This window comes from Rutidosis leptorrhynchoides, chromosome 3 (genome assembly GCF_046630445.1).
Source record: "Rutidosis leptorrhynchoides isolate AG116_Rl617_1_P2 chromosome 3, CSIRO_AGI_Rlap_v1, whole genome shotgun sequence".
Lineage (NCBI taxonomy): Eukaryota > Viridiplantae > Streptophyta > Magnoliopsida > Asterales > Asteraceae > Rutidosis > Rutidosis leptorrhynchoides.
In genome coordinates this window covers 75,930,623-75,954,390 of record NC_092335.1, presented here as the reverse complement: position 1 = coordinate 75,954,390, position 23,768 = coordinate 75,930,623, and the positions used below count along the sequence as shown (strand labels likewise).

At 33.8% G+C, this 23,768-nt stretch overlaps 4 protein-coding genes across 5 annotated transcripts; 2 read left to right on the top strand and 2 right to left on the bottom strand.

Annotated features, from left to right (window-relative positions):
* Positions 1 to 3,097: 3,097 nt before the first annotated feature.
* LOC139896378 (WPP domain-interacting tail-anchored protein 1-like) lies at positions 3,098 to 5,802 on the bottom strand. Its single transcript, XM_071879014.1, has 3 exons — positions 5,737 to 5,802; positions 3,444 to 4,857; positions 3,098 to 3,337 (listed from the first exon to the last, which is right to left on the bottom strand). Exons 2-3 carry the CDS (start codon positions 3,765 to 3,767, stop codon positions 3,239 to 3,241), a joined length of 423 nt encoding a protein of 140 aa, XP_071735115.1. The 5' UTR covers positions 3,768 to 4,857; positions 5,737 to 5,802; the 3' UTR covers positions 3,098 to 3,238.
* Positions 5,803 to 9,415: 3,613 nt separating this feature from the next.
* LOC139896377 (F-box/kelch-repeat protein At5g15710) lies at positions 9,416 to 10,881 on the top strand. Its single transcript, XM_071879013.1, has one exon. The coding sequence runs from the start codon at positions 9,538 to 9,540 to the stop codon at positions 10,822 to 10,824; it is 1,287 nt and encodes a 428-aa protein (XP_071735114.1). The 5' UTR covers positions 9,416 to 9,537; the 3' UTR covers positions 10,825 to 10,881.
* A 2,823-nt stretch (positions 10,882 to 13,704) lies between these two features.
* On the top strand, positions 13,705 to 16,327 carry LOC139896375 (E3 ubiquitin-protein ligase At3g02290-like). Of its 2 annotated transcripts, none has more exons than XM_071879009.1 (5): positions 13,705 to 13,827; positions 14,328 to 14,587; positions 14,691 to 15,129; positions 15,240 to 15,349; positions 15,524 to 16,327. In XM_071879009.1, exons 2-5 carry the CDS (start codon positions 14,471 to 14,473, stop codon positions 15,548 to 15,550), a joined length of 693 nt encoding a protein of 230 aa, XP_071735110.1. In that variant the 5' UTR covers positions 13,705 to 13,827; positions 14,328 to 14,470; the 3' UTR covers positions 15,551 to 16,327. The 2 variants fall into 2 exon arrangements, with proteins under 2 accessions (XP_071735110.1, XP_071735111.1); XM_071879010.1 differs by having other exon boundaries at positions 13,746 to 13,778.
* Positions 15,978 to 23,405, bottom strand: LOC139896376 (agamous-like MADS-box protein FUL-L). The gene is made up of 8 exons (XM_071879011.1): positions 23,221 to 23,405; positions 17,267 to 17,345; positions 17,089 to 17,153; positions 16,709 to 16,808; positions 16,559 to 16,600; positions 16,438 to 16,479; positions 16,216 to 16,325; positions 15,978 to 16,145 (listed from the first exon to the last, which is right to left on the bottom strand). Exons 1-8 carry the CDS (start codon positions 23,403 to 23,405, stop codon positions 16,040 to 16,042), a joined length of 729 nt encoding a protein of 242 aa, XP_071735112.1. The 3' UTR covers positions 15,978 to 16,039.
* Between the last annotated feature and the right edge of the window lie 363 nt (positions 23,406 to 23,768).

Below are 23,768 nucleotides of genomic sequence, written 5' to 3'. Positions count from 1 at the left end.
ATAATTTGTATTTAATTATTTATAGGTTTAAATAATTATGTTGTGTTATATTTTATAAAATGGTTTATAAATTTATTGCATGTAACAAATACATGTTTATTTTATACAAGTTTTATAAAATTATTTACAAGTTTTATAAAATTAACATCTTGTATAAAATAATGGGTAAATGTGGGCAGATTTTGTAGACCCAAGAAGTCCTCCCATGCTTATTCCTTTTGGTACTTTTGAGGTCATAACTCCTAGGTACATGCTTAATAAGTTTACCAAGGTCTTGACTCAAAAGACACATGCAATACACATCAAACAACAAGTAAAAAAAACTGCACAGAATTGAGCTCCTTTGCTGCCTGCTGCCGTGAGCTTTTGGTGGTCAAAAGGAGTTCAAAATTTGATCTTTGCAAGCTCTAATCAAGTGTCATTAAATCCTAACTAAAGTACTAGGTGTTGGAGGTTGGCTTGGGGTATTATCTCTTGAGGTTTCATTGTTTTGAGGCTTCGTTCAACATCATCTTTGGAGCCTGCTGTTGTCCAGTTTTTGGGGTGTGAAAGGAGTGGGTTGCAAGCTTAGTTTGCTAGCTCATTAAGGTTCTAAAGCCTAACTATATCAAGGGTGTATTGGTGCATTGTTTCATCATCTTGCAACCTTGTAAACTACCCTCAATTTACTTGAGGAGGTACTACTTCTTCCTTAATCTTATTTGTAAGTATATTTCAAGACTTGATATCTACTTGGAATTCAAATAAATGTTTAAATATATACACTTGTTTTCTTAATAAATAATGCTTCCGCTTGCTATATATCTTACTAAATTGGTTTAGAAATTATGTTAACATTAAGAACATGTTGTTATATTGAATTCCAACAATGGTATCTAGAGCCGATGTCTATGGATTATGCTTCTTACATGGTTATTAAACTCACCATGACTTTGCATTTTATGTACATGCATGGATATAGAATGCAAAAATTCATTGGTTTTGGGTGGGTTATGTTTTGGCCGAATTTTGAGGGTTCCAAAATAGGGTTTTGGATTGCCATTTGGTTCATATTTTGTTCATATGTTGTTGTTCACAATCAAGCATTGACCTTGTGTTTGAATGGTTGGATGGTTGAATGATTTGTATTATTCATTTGGTATGTAATAATTAATTCATTCATTTGGTTGTAATATTCATTCATTTGGTTATATAATTTATTATATATTTGGTATGTAAAATAGATTAGGTTGTATTTTCATTTTCTAAGATTGTAGGCATGGATGGATGCAAAGACGAACTTTAAGATTGCAGGCATGGATGCAAAGATGAACTTTGACTTTAAATAGGCCTCAAACTTTGACATATCAAAAGATTGCATTTCGTTATGTTGACGTACTCGTGTCGTTATGCTGACATTTTTCTGTACGTCACTTGGACAAGCAAAAGTGTGAAACACATGATAATAGACCGCTTTGTAATGCAAGAGGAGTCACATTAAGTTCACAAGAAACAACTTTATATCAGTAATGTTATTCTCATCCTCCCTATACAACAAACCCCCATCTAAATAAGACCACACATGAAAAAGTACCGGTTCCGAACACAATGTCGGAACCCACCCATCCGACCATTTCCTCGGACAAACATTACAGTTTTACCGCCCAAGGAGGAAACCTCCACGGCGAATCCATATGGGCATCGCGTGTGGTAAAACTCCTTCGGGTGATCAAGCTCGAACGCAAGAGAAATATTGCGCAGTTCATGGAGATCGAACACCCGACCTCCCTTATGGGAAGTCGGGCCATTACGCCAACACCTTGACGTTGATGACTTGTTCCTTATGCAATCAAGTTGCAGCTTGTACTGAATTTGTTGATTTCAGCTACGGAACTCGTATTGAATTTGTGAGAAAAATAGAACCCCCAACCTTGGCTTGTTTGCAAAAAATACAACAAAATTTCCAACCAGGCCTAGTAATCTATTCTATAACACTAGTGTTTGCCTTCAAAAAACGTACAATAAAATATGATGACCTGAGATTTTGGGTGAATGGCAAATTGATGTGGGACAACTCCCATAAGTTTGTTCCCACTTTCGATGTGGCACAACTCCACTTCTTTACTTATTCTTTCAAGTTAACTACCAAACTAGCAACTTAGAGACTCGATATCTCATTCACCATTAATCCGTTTTGGGCACACTTTAGTTCGTTGTAAAGCCCTCGTTAGAGACTACAAAACTCACTAACTAGTCATTAATATATATCACTCTATCATATATTAAATTGTGTCCAAATATTTGTGAAAACACACATTTCAACACTATTTTTCCAACAATAATTTCAGTAAATGACCTACGCAGCATTCTCAGTACCGAGCAACATGCTTAGATCCATCTAGATTGAATGAAAACATAAAGACAAGTCAAAGGATTAATCAGACAAGTGTTGCAGCTAGGGATGGCAATGGATCGGATATGGATCAGGTGAGGCCATATCCATATTTATATCCATTTAGTTTTTGTTCATCCATATCCATATCCATTTAAATTTAGTTCATCCATCAATATCCATATCTATATCCAATGGATTAAGCGAGTTATTGGATATCCATTGGATATTAAGAAATGTGAATAAAAAATTTCTACTATGTAACGAAAACAAAAACGTATTATAACAAAAATAAATATAACATGACCTAAACTAAAAAAATTCCACCAGAGTGTGTAATCTTTGTAGAAGATTGAACATAATTTGTTAAATATATTATCAAACATAGATTACGATAAATTAAATGTATAATTTATATGTTTATCAACTTGGATATACATGTTTAATGTGATTACTCGTAGTGAATTCAATATATCGTTGTAAGCAAAATGTATGTTAATGGTAAATACATTTGTAATGGTTATTTTATATGCATATATTTATAATTATGTATTTGTATATGCATTTAGGATGTAAATGGATATATCCATGGATAAAAATTTTCATCTGTATCCATATCCATATCCATTTGGTTCATCCATATCCGTATCCATATCCATTTAGGATCATCCATATCCACTTTAAACGGATCGGATCGGATGGATGTCCATTGGATCGGATGTTCATTGCCATCGCTAGTTGCAACTTTGCAGGTCGCCATATTCAAACAAATTCGAACAGTCTACACAATATATTATTAGAATTTGAGTAAGCTAAATGGTTGATAAGGCTTCTTTGTTTTCTGCAGTGAAGTCATATTCTGTACGGCTAGCTTTTATCTCCTTGGGTGACTTTAACATCCGAACCTTTGTCTGTTTTCTTTAAGCTCTTCACCAAGAAAAAGTTCTCCTGTTTCAACATAAATATCTGCATGCATATATTATTATTCATAATACCATTAAGACACAATGGAATGTAATAATAAAAATCAATTATGCTGCATAACCAAATCTGTTATAAATTTGCTACGAACATTTATGTCTTTAGCAGATGCCTTGTTGGCTACCTCCATTTGATGCAAAGATGTCTCTAAGCATTTAACCCTATCCGTAACAGACCTAATTTCCTTCTTCATCACTGCATTTGACTCCGACAATGGAATACACTTATCCTCTACACTGTCATATTGAGCTACGCTTTGTGCAACTTTTCTCTTCACGTCATCAATTACATTATTCATGTTTTTAATTGTAGAACATAATAATATGTTCCTATCCTCCTGACTAGCTTCATTACATGCCTCTGCATGTTGCAGCTTAACTTGAACGTCATTAAGCTCTTTCTCAACCGAAATCATCTTCTCACGTGCATCGTTAAGTTCAGGGGCGAAACTACATTGGTGGGGGGGGCCCCGACCCCCAGTGGATTTTTTTTTTCAGTGTAAAAAATTTGAGTTTTTCGACTTTGCCCCCGGTGGATTTTTTTTTGCCCCAAAACATACATATTTTGCCCCAAAACCTACATATTTTGCCCCAAAACCTTCAAATTTTACCCAAAATTCTTCAACTTTTGTCCCAAAACCTTCAACTTTTGCCCGAAAACCTTCATAATTTGCTAAAAACCTCAATTTTTTGCCCCAAAACCTCCATATTTTGTCCAAAAAATTGCTACGGTTTTAAATTTTTGTTTTGTCCCCGGTGAAAAAAATCCTAGTTCCGCCACTGGTTAAGTTCCCGACACATGTCTTCATAATGTACAACTCTGCTCTCTGCTTCAATTACTTGTTCTCTCAAATCTTTAATCATCATTTCTGCTTTCTCGTTAACAGGCTGAATCGTATTCTGTAACGCTGGCTTCGAGTTTCTGTAAAGCACTTTTCAATTCTGCTTCTCGGTGAACTGAACCGTTCAGATGTATTGGCTGTTTCATAGAACTTCTCCAACGCCTGTTCAGCTTCCTCTTCAGCATAATTAACTTCTCGTTCTAACATGTGCAGCCTCATAGTCAAAGTTTCTTCAACTTGAGTCAACTCACTAACCCTCTTTCCCAAATCTATTTCTCTTCCCAAAGACTTCTTAAGCATCCTCAAAATATGTCTCTGATGCTCCACACTCTGCATTTTCATTTTCTCGTTACCTTCAACCCCATCACGGTTATTTAACGATTCAAGTCACTTTCCATAGTTTCCATATGCATAGACGACATGTTCAAATTGGCCAGCTTCTCACATATATATGTTATATCCAATTCGTAGTGTGTTAAGATCTCTCCTGTACTTTCGGAGTCTCGAAACGTATCACAACCTGAAGAAGTCTTTAAAGATACACTACTTTTATTGAACTCTGATTCTATCCAACCGGAATTAAGAGATGACGGAGGAGAAGATGCTTCGTAATTGGTGGTGGCATCCATCTTGAAAAAGTCCAGCCGTAAGCTCGAATCAGAACCTGCAAAGGGTAGGTACGGAAGAGGCATATCAAACTTCTAACTACAAACAAGAACCGTTTTAATGCTTAGAGTTTGAATCCGACGCCATTATAAAGCAAACACTATAGGTGATGCTTGTAATATACAGCCGATACAACTATTGTAATATGTCTGGAGAGCCATATAAAAGATAATTATCCAACGGGGACTGTGCATCAATTCGTAAAGTTTACTTTAACGTAATTCAACGTTTAAAGGGTACGGCCTAGCGCTATGTTACCAGTCCATCAACCAAAAGGTTCTGCGTTCAAGCATTGTGTGAAGCATGTATATACATGTGTGATGTACATATATTATGCGGTTTAGGTTAGTAGTAGAATTGTCTTTCATTATAAAAAGGCATAAGTCACCTCAATGACTATCAACTATTAATAAAAGTCAAATCTCGCAACAACAAAAAAATCAAATTTCTTTGGAAAGAATCAATATTTCTTAAAAAGTAATTTTTTTTACAGAAGAATATCAAATTTTCTATAAGAACATATGCAAATTTTGGCGGAAAAAAAATTACAATTTCACAAAACACATTAAACTGACGTTGATAATATATCAAATTTACATCTCAAAGCATTACGTTTTTACTAGGCCTATTCTTAAAATGTACGGAGTAGTTACACTTAATGAAGCAATTAAAACTTGAAACACAAATGGATCCATTTATACACAGAATACAGCATATTATATAAGCCTAAACCAAACGAATCAAAAGGTTGTGAACAACAATAAATATAGATCACACGGCAAAATTTGTAATTATATCAGATAATAACACATCGAATTGAATTAGAAGAGAGAAATTGATATCGAGATTATGAAATTAAAACCGTAATCTAACATACCTAATCCAGAAATTAACCGGAGTCAGTATCCACTTTTTATGAGTTTAGGTTGCGATTCACTTTTTTCTTTCTTCGAATTAATTTTTTTTACTGTGTCATACTCATAGTGATACTGTTCCTAGTTGAAACCACCACTTCACCAATTTTCACAAGATTTTCATACACAACCTTAAGGTTCTGTAGAATGACATAAGACTCCCTGAGTTTTAATATTAAGGTTTTATCAATTATCATTAGGAGGATGTTTGCAATTTCGATTTAATAATAATCTTCTGATTATAACGATTTAAGAACACAAATTATCTATTAGTAATGTTTGAAAAAAGTATTTTCAAAATTTAGTAATTGCATATTTGGACTCTAGGTTCCTATCATTAAGAGGGTATTGAGCCACTGATTTGAGCGTATGTATTATAAATGAGCGACAACGATAGTGGTAATGATAGTGATATGATATTACAGCATATATTTATGTATCATATAAATATATTATTTTTTCGCAAGTTACTCTTTCTATAAAATATTTTTAACCGTCAACTTCGTATATTATTTATTCATATAAAATTATGTTAATGTTAAAATTTATCTTAACACTTATTTTTAAATAAGGTTAATTGATAAATACGTATTTTGCCAATGAGGTTTTATGTGGATTTGGTATAAACAGAACAATATATGAATCTGAGTAGTGTACAAGATTATTTTGAGTGACGATAAAATGTAGTAGTATCTATAGATTCTATTATATTCCTAAAATGATGACATCATAAATAAACTTTTTCATCTATAAAAAAGTTTAAAAAATAAAAAGAAAATTTTTTAGACCATGTTGATGATGTCATAAATAGTATTATTATGCAAAAAAAATCTATAGTTTCTATTAAAATCCTATAATGATGATGTCATTATTAGGCTAATTCCTTTGTTAAGAAAAAATCAAAAATAAAAAGAAAAAAATCTAGATCACTTAGATGATGTCATTAATCTTAAGTATTTTATTATTAAAAAAATTCTACTTATGGTAACTAATTATTTAACAACTTAAATAATGACATCATTATTATTTTATATTTTAATTACTTAATTAAAAATTAGAAAAAAAAAACAACATAAAAACAAATAATATTTATAAATTCTGTTGAAGTATTTTTGATTGAAATATTAAAGTTATGTTTTTATTCTAATTCATCTTTAATTCTTTCTTAATTAAAGATATGTAATATATTATACGGAGTGTATATATATTAGATATAAATAAATAAACCCCACAGATTTTCTTGATGTGTGAGGTGTAAAAGATGAGCAGAAACAAAAGGTCAAGTTTTAGTATTTTTTTTTCGTTCGATAAAGATAAGATATACGGAGTATTTGTTATTGTACAAAAAAGGGTACTTTAGTAAGTTTTACTTCGATTTTCAAAGTTACAAACAATATTGGATATTGTTTTCGGGTTATATACGGACTAGCATCCGAATGGTGTTGTAGTTCATTTACTCTTACTAAGTTAAGTACATTAATATGTTTGTAAAAACAACGACATGTTTCTTAGTTGGAATCCGTGGTTCCACGGATCATTAAACTAAATGACTTTAACATTTACATTTACTTAATGACTAAAATACATTGAACTGTTTTTATTAAACAAACCCGTGGTATCACGAGTCATTTAACTAGTAAATAAATAAAACACCCCTATTAATATGGAAAGAAAATAAATAGTGTCATACGACATCCTTTTTTTACGGTATAATATTTTATATGAAAACTGATTGAAGCACATAATCAAAAGCTATGAAACGCGTATCAGTTACAACTTACAGATTTCCTTCAAATGCTTCACAATCACACATATTCTTCATCACAAACAATATTATACTCTCTTTAAGATAATGAATAATCGACATTCAATTCATATTCAACATCAATTTCAACGAAAATTTATTAATGAACGATGTAAGTATTCATGATTCAAAATCCTTGATTTCATATAAATTTGTCTATTTTAGGATTTTTATTTGTATTTGTGTTTCAGATTAAATGTGTACATTCCATGCTTCGAATCAAATGTTGTTATTTGGGTTAATTTGAATCAAATGGTTCGTGAATGTTTAATTCCTTGATGAAAACGTTATATAAAGGTTATAATATGCTTAATATAATATATAAGTATGTTTAATTCCTTGATGAAAACGACCCTTTCAAAGTCAATGCCTTTTGAGTTGTTTTTTTTAATACTTTTGTTTGGCTTTAGTCATGGTAATCTACAGGCCAAAAATTTTGATAGTTGATACTGATATGTATATGATTAATATGTACCAGTTGTGGTAGTAGATACCGAATTTTTAAATATAAAGAGGGTGCATGCATGACTTTAGTTATGAAATTTTTAACTATTGTTGAATTGATAATGAATTGAAGGATCTTTCATCTCCTTTCATATGATGGATAAACTTGGCAGGATGGTTCTTCTATGAACCGTTTTTTGGCATGTTAATTTTTTTTTAAAAGAAAACAATTAAATTTGTATTTGATTGTTTAATTAGTTTTCACACTGTGGTTCAACATTAATTTTGTTTTGTTTTCACATGCCATATGATCACAGACCCAAGTACTTTCAGCAACATGTTTCTTTTAGGGAATAATAACGATTAGATATCTGTGAAATTTCTTTTAGTGCGATTGGGCTGACTTCAAGCTAAATTGGAGTAAATGAAGAATTAGCATACTACCTGAGTATTATGGGAAATGTTTCATATTTTTTTGTCACTAACCATCATAGAATATGTGAACCACATCAAAACAAGTTTTGCATTAGCACAAAGTATAAGATGCTTTCTTTTCATCTTTTGCTTATGTATAATTAATAATTTATCTACCAGTTATAACTACGTTCGAAACGTCAGACTCGAAATAATTTTATGAACAGAACGATACTAACTACGTTCGAAACGGACACTTTTTAAAAAACGCTAAACACAACGACAGCCCATATCTTCCTGCTCGTCGCGAGTTAAATTTTTTCGCCAGCACCATTAGGCTCGAAATAATTTTATAAGCAAAACGAAACTAACTACGTTCGAGCCGAACAGATTTTAAAAAACACTAATGACGACGATACCAACAACGACGCATAACACATGGCCCGTTTTCCCTTCTGTAAATAAAACTGCGTTAAATATGAATACCTCGGCCGAAAGTCTCCGCCGCATCGCGCGGGCCGGTCCGTACTAGTTATGGCTAAAAGTAACAAATGGGCTAACCCAACATTGTTTAGTTTTTGGTTTATCAAATATAAAGTGCATCAAAAAGCCATTAATGGGATGAAATGGAGAAGTGTTCAAAATAATACTAGAGCAATTACATTTTCATATCACAGCACTAGGAATCTAGCTACAATAGAGACAAAAAATCGAATGTGATCTGCAAAAACAAACACAGGTCTCTGTAAAACTCAAATCCAAAACAACACAAAAAATGGATGCTCACCCACCCTAAGCTTCCCTGTATCTCAAGGTACTACGCTGACCACCAACACCTCAAAACCCTAAATTCCATTTCACCGTCAAAAGGTATAATCTTCCCCTTTTAATCAATTAACCGCTTGCTTTCTTTTTCTGTTTCCCTTTCAATTCAAACTGCGCACCAATTTGAAATTGAAAAACGATCCCTTTTGTTATATCAAAGTTCATCAATCCACAATCCAGTTGATTAATTCGACTATTTAGATCTTCGATTGTGTTTTTTGTTGTAGCATTGACTATAAAATAGGGGCTTATATATTCAATTTAGGTTATTCAAAAGATGGTGGTAGGGATTGGTGATGCATCCGATTCTAATTCAAGAGAATTAGGTGAAGATGAGGGGAGACAATTGAGTTACTTTGGTGGAAGTAGCTCGAGAAATACGAGTCCGATTGCCCGGGGACTAGGGTTTAGGAATACGAGTCCATCTAGACAGAAAGTTATTAAGACGAAACCGAGAGGTTTAGATGAGGAAATGATTGCTACATTTGCTAAAGCTACTCAACCTGATGTTCGTATGGAAGATAATATATGGGCTATGTTACCTGAAGATTTATTGAATGAGGTTTTAGCTAGGGTTCCACCTTTTATGATTTTTCGTCTTCGTTCCGTTTGTAAGAGATGGAATTCGATATTACAGGATAATAGTTTTCTTAAGTTTCATTCGCAAGTCCCGTCTCACGGGCCTTGTCTTCTTACATTTTGGAAGAATTCACATACCCCACAATGTTCTGTTTTTAGCTTGCCGTTGAAACAGTTGTATAAGATTCCTTTTACGTTTTTGCCTCAATGGGCGTTTTGGTTGGTTGGGTCTTCGGGAGGCCTTGTTTGCTTCTCGGGTCTTGATGGTGTAACTTTCAGAACATTGATTTGTAATCCACTAACGCAAAGTTGGAGAGTACTACCGAATATGCATTATAACCGGCAGAGGCAGTTAATTATGGTTGTTGATAGAAAGAAACGATCTTTTAAGGTTATTGCTGCTAGTGATGTATACGGGGACAGATCATATCCAACTGAGGTGTACGATTCGAAAGTCGACACCTGGTCGCTTCATCAAACGATGCCTGCTGTAAATCTTTGTTCATCAAAGATGGCCTTTTGTGATTCGAGGCTGTATTTGGAAACAATTTCGCCTCTTGGTTTAATGGTGTATCAGTTGGATGCAGGATACTGGGAACACATACCTGCAAAGTTTCCTCGATCGTTGTTGGATGGGTATTTGGTTGCGGGTACACAAAAGCGTTTGTTTTTGGTTGGAAGAATTGGTCTTTATAGTACTCTTCAGAGTATGAGAATTTGGGAATTAGATCATGCGAAAGTGAATTGGATTGAAATAAGTCGAATGCCGCCAAGGTACTTTAGAGCATTGTTGAGGTTATCAGCTGAAAGGTTTGAGTGTTTTGGGCAGGATAATTTGATCTGTTTTACGTCTTGGAATCAGGGTAAAGGTCTGCTTTTTGATGTTGATAAAAAGGTATGGTCTTGGATTGCTGGATGTGCGTTACAGTCGTATAACAGCCAGGTCTGTTTCTATGAGCCGCGGTTTGATGCTTCAATATACTGATCTGGTGGTTTATGGTCATCTGGTTCCATTATGGCCTTGTCCATCAGCTACTTGACATCTATTGCTCAAGCAGCATTATCGAGTAAAAAAGAAGAGCATTCAAGCACTTGCAGATTATTCTGCTTATTTTTTGTGCCCTACTGCTCTGGTTTTGACAAAGAATGGGATCTGGACACAAAGATTATGAAAATTTTCAATTGAAAGTTGCAAACTTTTGAGATTCCTTGGTACATTTGCAAATTTTCTTATTCAAATTGTTGCTCATCTTTTTGGTACTTTGTAAATTGTTGATGAAATGTTCAAAGACTTTCGTAATGTGAAGTTTTTTTCTTTCTTTTTATCTTTATCGGGAGAGATTTAATTACCAATTAGTAGTTGGGGTAAGCGAAGGTAAAATAGAACATTCAAACCAATGTAGCAGTAGCTCAGTGGTACCAGGTACCGCTCCGTACCGGTACCTTTGAAGCGCGACCCGTCATGTGGAAGTTTTGAATTTAAAATAGGTGCAGGTTCAATCCTCACTCGCGGCAAGAATTTACAACTCTTTGGGCGTGCGATGATGGTCGCTCATGTCACATGTGTGGGACCCGGGACCCAGTGGAGATAATTTTCTAGCATCTGACCCTTTCCAGGTGGATCCGGTGGGTTTCCAAATGATACACAGGGTCGGGGTGTCTCTGTCAAACATACACTTTTTAAATTTAAAATTTAAAATAGGACATACAAGTAGAACATACAGCTACGTTTCCAAATTTTGTGCTTAATTGAAAAAATGAAGACAACATTTGACTCCTCGTCCTTGAGGTTTATCTCAAATTTGACTCCTCGTCATTTTTCTATTTATTCTGCATTCCTCGTCCCTAATGTTTGAAATTTCTACATCCCTCGTCCTTTCGTCCATTTTCTGTCAATTTTGACCGTTAACTCCACGTGCAGAACATGTGAGGGTATTTTAGTCATTGTATCCTTTTCATCTCTTCACCCTTTTGTCTCCATTATGACTTTCTCCCTCAATCAACTCAAAACATAAACCCATTTTAACTTCTCCCTCATTATTTTGAACCATTACAATCTCATTCAATATTAAAACACATTTGCAATCTCTAAGATGCAAGCAGATGTGGCAAATTCCACCGAAGTAACCACTACATTTATTTGGGTTCAAGAATGACACTTACCAAAAGTTTCACTTGAATGAACTTTAACAAAAACAGAAAAAAAAAATACGAAATTTTATTTGTTTCACAGTAGCAGTCTAACATCAGTTAAAGATGAATTCTCCCATCCGCTACTTTTCATGTTTCTCTCCATACGACGCTGTCATCATCTTCCCTTCGTCTTGTCCCTGCACAGTATGAAATCATCGTTAGAATCTAGCTATAACAGTCTAAAACTCTAAATGCTTCATATTTGAAATCACGACATATATGTGTAGGTACATAATAAGAGTACAGCTTGCTGTAGCTTTTTTCATAACTTAACTATATACACATGAATCGGACCCTATAAAACAAATAAGTAGATATACAATCATTTATAAAAGGATTCCGAAGAAAGAAAAATACAACTTAGAAAGAGAGTATTACAAATTCATAAGTCTATTAGAAAAAAACACAAAGTTACTTTTCTGTCCGACGATTTACCACGGTTGCAGGCGGAAGTGGCTCAAAACTTCAATTTGTCACAAAAACTTGCAAAAATATGTTGTTTAATCATACCAACAAATCTCCATTTTCAGTTTTTCCAAAAACATCACCAAGGTCACAAACAAATTCGGTTTTTGTGTCATATTTTTCGAACCAAATTATTAAGAAAAACCCTATCAAATGGACAAATTAATTCCTGAAATTTTGAGGAAATGATCACTAGATGATTATGAATGTTTCGACTTTTTCAGATTTGATTAAAACACTTTAGAATCAAAACTCACTAAAAAGTCAAAGAAAGTCAAACCGGATGAAGATGAACTATGGTGATGAATAAGCTACTACATGAAGATGAATGAACGATGATAATAAGTATTAATTTGGAATTAGAGTTGATTTGGATGAACGATGATGAAGATATGAATGAACGCTGATGAAGATGAAATTAGGGTTGATACGGATTTAGGGAATAATGATAGGCGATGGCGTGGTGTGGTGATATAGATAGATGTTAGGGATAAAATGACCCTTTTACCCTCACATGCTTGTCATATGTCTGTATTTAACGGTTGAAGTTGACGGATAATGGACGTGAGGACGAGGAATGTAGAAAGTTCAAACATTAGGGACGAGGAATGGAGAAAAAATAGAAAAATGACGAGGAGTCAAATTTGAGGTAAACCTAAGGGACGAGGAGTGAAATTTTGTCAAAAATAAATGTAGACATTATAACGTTCTAATAAGCTTACAAAATCTATATAAATTAAATAAATTATACAGTTTAAAATACAACAGCTTTGACAGGAGAAGTAAAAGTATACTTATAAACTAAAAAGTCAAAAACCAACTATACAAAAAACTAAATTAGGCTACAATTAGAAGATCTACCAACTCCATGTATGTATCGATCATCGCCCTCCATTTTTTCAGGAGTACGACTCTAGTGAATTGTAACATTGCACACAAGGTTGCCTGACAATGGGGAGGGTATTTTACCGCCGTGGGTGATTTAGTACCCACCGTGTGTGATCTCGAATTGCTGTTTAAAAAATATTACCATTAACCGATTAATTTATTAATTAATTAACTATTAATTATTAATTATTGATGAATATTAAAGAATACCGCGTCTTCTCGTAGTCATTTTCGCCGTAAACTCCAACAAAAATATTCAAACAATTTGCCTGCCGTACTATCTAATTCTAGAAATTATTATGACATATTTCTTATTTCTATATCTATATATGATACATAAACAACGACGAAACAATAGCGAAATCCCCCAAAAATCAAACTTTCGATTATCAGGTATTTTGTCAATCATCATCAACCCTCTTTCTCACTGGTCTTCATTAAGGTACCGTAATCTGTACATGTTCTTTCGATTTCTAATGACGTTGATCGTTTCCATTTGATTGATTCTAAATGGGTTTTGTGAAATTTTCAATGGGTGTTAAAGAATTGACTATTTAGGTCCGGACCACTTTTATTCTTTAATTCAATTACAAGACTTTGAAAAAATTTTGAAATGTTCTTGATCCTAGATTTGACTTTTTGCAGAAAAATACAAACTTTGCTTCATTCACAATTTGGAATGAAGTTTCTTTAGGAATTGAGATATTTCTTTAGTTTCTTGTTTAAATCAATTTTTAATCTTTGTTCTTAGGGTTTAATGATTTTAAATTATATGGGTCTAATTCTTTCAAAGAAATTAGCTGGGATCAACTAACACGTTACTTGTATGACTCATTGCTTCAGCTAATATATTGTGTTTCTTGTTTCTTGAAATCTGCAATATTTAATAATTGTTACCTTAGAAGAAACTTGATCTAGAATTAACCACATGTTCAATCTCAGGTGTTGAAGGTAATTTGATTTAGTACCCACTTGATTAATCAGAAAGTATATAGAGAGGGTCTACTGGTTCGCAGAGCCGTTGAAACATCTGCGAGCCACCGAGTCCTCTCATTATTTTGTTGAGCTAAATTCAAGTTATAATCATGGGTGGTGTTTGTTGCTGCTTGCATAATGACTCTGAAGATTATGTTAATCCCAACAGTTCGGTTTATAGAAACTGCATTTGTCTTCAATGCTTCTTGCAAAATTTCTTATATATGGTATGTGCTATATTTACTATTCGTGTAATGTGTTTTGATTTATTGATTTCTAATAATGAACGTGAAGATACTCATAATTTTTTCATGAATTATTTGAATATAGTACACATTGTTATTTCAAAGAGGGGAAGAACATACTCGGATTCCAAGTCCTTCATCCATTCAAGGGGCGACATCTTTTAGTTCATCGGCATCACTTGATAACTCGTTATCCGGTGTATATCGATCTCCACCGAGACCGTTGCCTTATGATGTTGACCCGAGGTATATTCGTCTTCAAAGAGACGGATTGGTTTCGAGACGGGAAAAAGGGTCAAGTCGTTCATTAGATGAAGGTGAATCGTTAAGAGGAAGTGATAGCGATACGGAAACAGATCCGTTATGTGCGGGAACCAAGTGGAATAGCTCAACGTGCGAAGATGGTACAAAAGGATTACAATCGAAGCCTTCTCTTAAGGTTTTAACCCCGAAAGAGTCAACAGGATATGCACATATTTTTTCTTCATCCGAAGATGAAGACGTCTGTCCGACATGTCTTGATGGTATATATTCTACTTAGTATTATTGATTGTTGTGCTTTTTGGATACCATAAGATGGATAGATAATTCTAGCATATTGATATTTAATGTTTTATGTTTGCAATTGTTGTAGAATATACTATTGAGAACCCGATGATAATTACAAAGTGCTCACACCACTTTCACCTCGGTTGCATATATGAGTGGATGGAACGAAGCGAAAGTTGCCCAGTTTGTGGCAAGGTAAGGCTTCATTATGTATATTTATACCACATTATGACTTAATAAGAACCTATTTTCTCATTCTTAGATAACTTTCCTATACGCGCATCATTATATGTATTCAGGCTAAATGGTTCCTTTGAAATTAAAATGATAACTTAAATCGGGTGGATTTTGCTGTTATGGTTCTTGTAGGTGATGGCATTTGATGAGACGGTTTAGGCTTAATCTGAAGTGTTCCTGCTGGAACGAGACTTGAAAAGAAATGAATACGGTAAAGTGAACAAGAAAGTAGATTGTACATTCATTGTAAATACTCCACAAGTTACCAGTGTTCGACCCTGTAAATAATGAAAAAAACGATCGATATAAGCTCTGTAACAGGCTGCATTTTCTTATGATGATTTTTTTTCCTTGCTGTAAGTTCTCATGGTGATACAAAGTTACTCTACCCAATTTAGAATAATCTTCGGTTATGAAATCTGGTTAGTAATGTGAAAATCTGTTTTTATGAGGATAATTTGCATTGTTAATTGTATTCATACAAGCCAACATTGAACTGTATATCAACATACATAATCCATATACAAAAACCCAACACAGTCTTATGCATATAATGCAGCAATCAAACATATGATGGTTGCAGAAGTTGAAACTTGACCAGTTTATAAACACAGACGATGGCTGAAGAATGACGACTGCCTTCAGTTCTTATTGGTTGATGTGGCGGATCATCCATAATGGCATCATCGTTGCAGTTACTGGATGAGTTTGACTTAATTCTTCCTCCCTCATAGCTGCTCCGATGAATGGTCTGCTACAAAAAGTCAAAATAAATCACAAACGGTTCCTCTGTATTCTAAAAGAAAGAACAAAAGAGATACTACCTGCTGGTTGCGTAAGAAGGAACCGAATGTAGTTCATGTTGCTGTTGTGATGGCTGATGTAACTGTAACCTTACATTTTGTTGCTCTGTGTTCTTCTGGTTCTCTTTTAACTGAGGTCAAACAGTTGATAAACACATTATCTTAACAATGCACTATGCACTATTTATGTTGTACAATGCGCTATTTATGTGTACAATGCGCTATCTATGTTGTACGATTTACCTTCTTAGAAAGTGAGTTGTTTTGTTCTTGCAACGCTTTCTCCTGTCATCAAACATGGTGTATCCTTTTATATCTTTAATCTTTTAAAGATGTTTAGAAGCATATAACGATTACCGATTACCTTTTTGTGGAGCTCAGAGATGGACGCATGCATGAGTTGGTTCTGAATAAATTAAAGAATACAACGATTAAACGATTGTCTAAAAACATAACACGCAACAACAACGAAACCCAATCCCACGGAGAGCTATATTAATTGTGTACAGTTAACCTTCTTAGTTCGTATTCGCTTAAGAGCTGTCTCGAGTTGCTGCTCAACATTTTGAAGCTCTCTAAGGTTTAACTGTTCCAGTTCCTCCCCTGCATAGTACCTAAATTTTGTAAAACTATAATAAGCCATATAGAGCAAATAACATTTAATCAGGGGCAGAACTAGCTTTAGACAAGGGGTGGCAGGTGCCCCAGTGGACCAACAAATTTTAAGCCTAAAATATTGGATTTTTTTTATTTCGCCTCCAGCCCAAATTCTAAATCTTGGATTATTTTATTTTGCCCCGGGTGTTACAAATTCCTGCATCTGCCAAATTGTATATAAACTGAATGAACAGTGACATACCATACAAGTTACATAGTTGATCATTGCTAACCTACCTCATGTTCTTTTCAAGAACTTCAATCTTTGCCTTGAGCCTTGAGGATTCAACCGTCCAGCTTGTCTGTACAGATTTTGTTTGATAAAACTACTTTAAGGCGTAAACTAATACAATATGTTCTTAAAAACCTCATTATATAAATTTGTACAAAAGCGATGTGATCATGTAATGCGTACCTGTGTCTCGGTTTCAGGAACAGTAAGTAATTTCTCTGCATAGGAATATCTTTCATACCTCTCAAGAATTGTGTCCATACTGCATGTTTCAACTTAGCTGTAAGAATATGTATGCTACTCCATGGATCTTGATACAAATTACAAATGAGTATATATCCATTGTTTAATCTTAAAGAAAGTAAAGGGTAATTTACATTCACAACATTTAGAATAAGATAGATAAAAAAGCACATACTATTGGAACAATTTCTTATATCAAACAACTCTGTTGACCAGCCATATCTGTTGTTTAAATTTAAGCTTATTACGACATGTTCGTGATTCTTCTTATATCAAAGCAACTCTGTATCTTGGTCAGCCATAGTGGTTGTGTTTCAGTATCATCTTGTTGCATTTGTCTAAATGAAATAATGTACATGATTCTATTGTATGTGGTGAGAAAAGGTCTACAAATGATCTATTTAACTCTTGTTTAAAGCCATCTCTACACATAAACGGATAAACGTGTAAAGTTTTACATGTTCAGGCTACGCGGGATGGACAAGTAGCCACCCAAAGATATGTTGATAGTACGCTTGGCAAAGTTTTCAGTTACGCGTTTTAGTTTCGCGTTCCACGTTTAGTTTTGTGTTTCAATTTCAGTTTTTAGTTTCACGTTTCAGCTTTTAGTTTCGCGTTTCAGTTTTTAGTTTCCCGTTTCAGTTTTTAGTTTCGCGTTTCAGTTTTGAGTTTCACGTTTTGGTTTTGAGTTTTGCGTTTCAGTTTTCAGCTTCGCGTTTTAGTTTTAATTTTGCGTTTTAGTTCCAGTTTTCGGTTTAGCGTTTCAGTTCTCAATTTCGCGTTTCATCCTCAGTTTTCAGCTTTTAATTTTGCGTTTCAGTTCAACTTTTCATTTTCACGTTTCAATTTCTATGATTGGGTTTCAGTTGTCCGCTTATAGTTTTCAATTTTAATATATTTAGTGATGCTTAGTGTACGTTTTTTTTTCTCATTTTTAAAAATTTTGGGGAAAAAATGGTCTCATCACAAACCCGACCAGACCCAATTGCCATGTATATATAGCTGATACGAAGATTTGATTCTGAGATCTCTTTTGAGGATATTTGACCCCAACCACTAAAGCAATATTGGGATATGGTTAGCCATTTCTATGAATATGTGGAATATACCCTTGCGGGAGATGTATTACAAGCTTATATGTGATGATTTCTTAAGCAAAACCTTCTTCTATGGTTAACTTTCTTATGAAATAAACAAGTTAGAATTGCCCAATGAATATGCCTCCAATATAACATTGCCTGCCAAAAAAAAATAGGGAAGTTGATTCCTGGTTTTGAACAAATATGTTTGCATGTGGCAATGCAATAAGCAATCCCAAATTCCCACTAATAGTTGAAATCTGTACAATTTCATCCAACTTTTAATAAAATATATATGCACCAGATCCATGTTACTTTAAGTGATTGTAACCCCTTTAGGAGACTAAAATTGGTTCACTAAGAACCACGTATAATAATAGTGTATCCTATGATTTAAACGCATACAATCCTCAATCACGAAAACTGGACTTGAAAACCATTAGTTGCTTCTTCATTGGGTACCCAGAACGATAAAAGGGTTACCGATTTTATCGCTCATCTCACAGTACCAGGATTGTCGAGACACGCCATGCTAGTCTCTGAAAAATTCTAACAACAATGAGAGCCGTTCATATAGAAGTATTGAGCTACAAGAGGCTCGAGATGAGGCACCAATAGTTCACGTGCGTATCCCGATTAATACGCCACTTGTCACCTCAAATGATCACTTAAATTCTCATGATCATCCAAATAACGTCGAGGTAATGAACCTAACCCCATGACTAATGTTGAACCATAAGAAACTAAATAACCGTTGCGTAGGTCACAACGACAAAGGCAGCCCACAAATTTTGACGATACTATACCAATTTAAATGAGGTTGGTTTTGACTTGGGAAATGTAATGACCCTGATTCATATGAAGAAGTCATTACGTGTCACCAATCAGCTCATTGGAGGGAAGCAATGAATGATGAGTTGAACTCAATGAGCAAAAATGATGTTTGAGAACTTGATGAACTACCAAAGGGTGCAAAACTCGTTGGATGCAAGTGGATCTTTAAGACTAAACTTGACCCACATGGAAATGTTGACCGTTACAAAGCTCGTTTGGTTGCGAAAGGGTATACTCAAAAATAGGGCATTGAATACGAGGAAACCTTTTCTCCTGTATCGAGAAAAGACTCCATAAGGATCATAATGGCCTTAGTAGCTCATTTTGATCTGGAATTACACCAAATGCACGTCAAAATGGCATTTCTTAATGGAGATTTACATGAAGATGGGTTCATTGCTCAAAGGTTATATCTGAAGGCCAAGAACACTAAGTTTGTAAACTCAAGAAATCAATTTATGGGCTTAAGCTAGCTTCCCGTCAGTTGTACTTATAATTTGATGAAGTAATGAACAAACACTACTTTATCAAAAATCAGGTAGATCTGTGTGTACCTCAAAATGAGTGGGAGCAACTTTATTATACTTGTGCTTTACGTTGATGATATCCTTTTAGCAGGTAATAATGTTGATTTGTTGCATGAGTCAAGAAATTTTGACATGAAAGATCTCGGTGAAGTCTCTTATATTATAGGAATTGAAATTCACCGAGATCGAGCCAATCGAAAATTAGGATTGTCTCCAAAGTCATATATTGAATGTGTACTAAATAGGCTCAATATTCAACAATGCTCTCCTACGGTCGCTCCCGTGGTTAAGGGTGATGTTTTTATATCTCACCAATGTCCGTTAACTGAGGTTGAACATGAGGAAATGAAGCGAATTCCTTATGCTTCTATAGTAGGAAGCTTCACGTATGCTCAAGTTTGTACTCGGACAGATATCGCATGTATATATATATGTGGCAGCTTATGCTACTTTTAATATAATCATGGCCTACATCATCGAAAAGCTGCTAAGACAGTATTGCGATATATACAAGAAACGAATAAGTGCCAAGTTAATCTACACTAGATCCGAAAACAATGAAGTTACTGCATACTCGGATTCCGACTTTGCGAAATGTAAAGACACAAGTAGGTCGACTACGTGAGAATCAAGTACTAATGACGACCTCAACAATGATGATCGAGTATGTCACGATTTATAATGGGACATGTCAAGCAATGTTGTTGAGAAATTTGGTCACTGGATTCAAAATTTTTAATTCCATTTCAAGGTCATTGAAGATTTACTACGATAATAGCGCAAGCGTGAGCTTCTCGAACAGTAACAGTTCAATTGGAGCTGGTTTATACCTCGATACAAAGTACTTATTCGTATGTGAAAGATAGGAGGAACAATGTATATGTATCGAGCACATTAGAACTCATGAAATGCTTGTAGATCCGCTAACAAAATGTTTAACACCCAATGTATTTACAAGTCACGTGACTAAAATGGGTTTCCGTCGAGACCTTACATGATGTGGTAGTTAATGTACTATTTCATGCTAACGTTTAATTCTTAATGAAGGCGGCTTTAAGACAATATCCTTCACTATAATGCCTTGTTTGTTTGAATTTACTTCAAATGTGTACATTTAAATTTTATGATAGACAAACTAATGTTGTGTACCACATTATGCTCTTGTCATTTTGGCTTAAAGAAATCATACATTTTATATTAGTACCATTAATATAATCGATGAGGGTCCCGTGTCAAACACGACTAGTAAGGTTGTGCCTTTTTGCTTTGGTACTATATGAAATTATGGTAATTAAGATAAAAACTTGGCCACCTTAATTCATTTTATTTACAAATGATAATTTCGGCCAAGTGGGAGAATGTTAGACTCGCCCATTTAATTATGCCCTTTACCATTTGGCACTTTACACCCCTTAAGTTTGCTATGATGACATAATGTAATCCTAACTAATTATGACAATTATTTGATGGAGATAACTCTCATAACAATATATAAATAGGATTGTGGTCACTTTCATACATAATATCAATCACATATTATCTCTAATTAAGAACACCAGAATACGAGAAAACATCCTTCCATTGAATTTTTTATAATAAGGTGGGATTTGATTAACCCTGAAGATTATGACTTCATCATCAAACTCTAATTGCAAACGGATTCTTCCATCAAGTAAATTTTAATTTGATGTTCTTGTTATAACAAGATAAATAAATTAATCTTAATGCAAGTGATGATTTGAAATTCGAGAATTTGAAGGGATACCTTTTTATACTATATACAATCTTTGAGTGTGGGAACTGCTCCACGCTTATTTTCAAGACACTGTCGAGTTAGCTTGAATGAGTGTGCACTCCGCAATCTTTAAATTCGTCATTGAGTTTAACTAGGTTACCTTTTACTTGCAAAAAATATTAATTAAACAAAATAATTGTTGATAACGCTAATACATCAATGATGCCATTTAGCGAAATAGAATTGTAATACATCAATGCTACCCCTTGACCCCGCAAGGGGGCGCGACCCCCTTGACCCTCGCAATTTTCGTGACAGTGTCTAGCCAACTCTTACGAGCGTGTACTCCACACTCTCCGAACCCGTTACTAAGTATAAACAGCCAACTCTTACATTCAAGTAAATTTCAATCAACTAAATAATGTTAGAAGACAATAAAATCACCAACAAGTTCTAATCTTTTTCTTTTATTTAAATTTCATTTTTCTCTGTTAATAAATCAAAATGAAAACTTACTTTAATTATTATTATTATTATTGTTATTATTAAGTATACTCTAATTGTTGAATCATTAATTATCATTTTCGCGAATAGTAGTTGTACAATACTTTTTTATTTTTTGGCGAAACGACTAGAAAGCGAACAAAAACCGAAAATCAAGAGATGACCCCGACAAATCTCACACTTAGAAAGCGAACAAAAACCGAAAACTAAACTAACCTATCTAGACAAGTCGAGCCAACTACACAACTAAAGAAAATTAAGCGAAAAGAAACGAACATTCGACAACAAACCAAATGAAGAAAAACAACAAACCGAGCCAAAAACTCTACCTAAATCAAACAAAATTAAGACCCTCTAAACACAAAACTAAGACCATCTAAACCACTGGGTGGACAGTGGTTATTATGAACAGTTGAATGCAAAGTAAACTATCACAATTTGTAAACTTTGTGCGTACTAGGTTGTCATTAATTTGTTACTCAAGTACGAACAATTAAAGTTGATGTTTCCTGTATTCATCTCATCAGTTTAAAGAAACTTAGTACGTATGATTATGTTATGGCTGTAAGTAACTGATTTAGCAGTGACACATGGCTCAAGAAAACTCTCAAGTTCCAACATACATATGATATGCTTCGGAACAATATTAACTTTTGAAACAGATTAATTAATTAAATTAAAAAATCCAATCAAATAAAACAGTACCCAACCTGGTAAAACAATAAAGTAAAAGGGTTTCATATCAATACTAGACAACATAAAGTAATAGGTTTATATATGTTTTTATCTTTATACTTATTAAAAAATAATAAAGAAAATCAATAAAATAATAAATAATTACAATTAATAATAAAATAATAATATTTGGATGCATGCAGAAAGGAGCTAGATGGATTATAGAAAAATTAGGAAGTTTGTACAAGACAAAGCAATCAAATAAAAAAAACCAAAAAATAAAAATAAAAATTAAGAAGAAAAAAAAAAACAAAAAACAATATCAGATGATATGAGCGTTGCCCCCACAAAAAGAAGTAATCTTGGATTTAGGGTTTTCTAGATTCATTAACTTCTGCTTAAAAGCAAATTTAGTTTAAAATTCCAAAAATAAAACTTGAAAGTATCATTACACGCATACATAACATAATCATAGTTGGTGTAACATAAATGAACTTTGAATTGAATACGGAGTATATTGTAAAGAAGAAGAAGAAGAACCTGGAGTGAGTTGAGTACTCATAAAGTTTGCCTTTAGTAGAGAAAACAATAAGTGCCACATCAGCATCACATAAGACAGAGATCTCATGAGCTTTCTTAAGTAAACCTGTTCTTCTTTTTGAGAATGTTACTTGTCTGCTAATCTTGTTTTCGATCCGCTTCAACTGAACTTTTCCTCTACCCATTTATTATAGTTATATCTTTTTATTTTTTTACTAAAAGAAAACCCTAAAAAGTAACAGCTAATTGTTAGGTAGGAGGACTTAATAGGAAGAAGAAGATGATAAAGAGGACACACAAAAGAATGTTTTCTGTAGCTTTATTTCTATTTTGGTGTATGCTTAATATTATTATCATCCCATATAATTATGTTCTTACTATATTTAAAAAATCAAGGCAATACGGTAGTAGTACTCGGTATTATTTTACATAAATTAGAATGGTTTAGCACTGAATGATAATAAGCTGTTTGATATTCATTTAATTTCAGTTCATCCATCAATATTCATATCTAGTGAATTAAGTGGGTTAATGGATATCTAATTGAT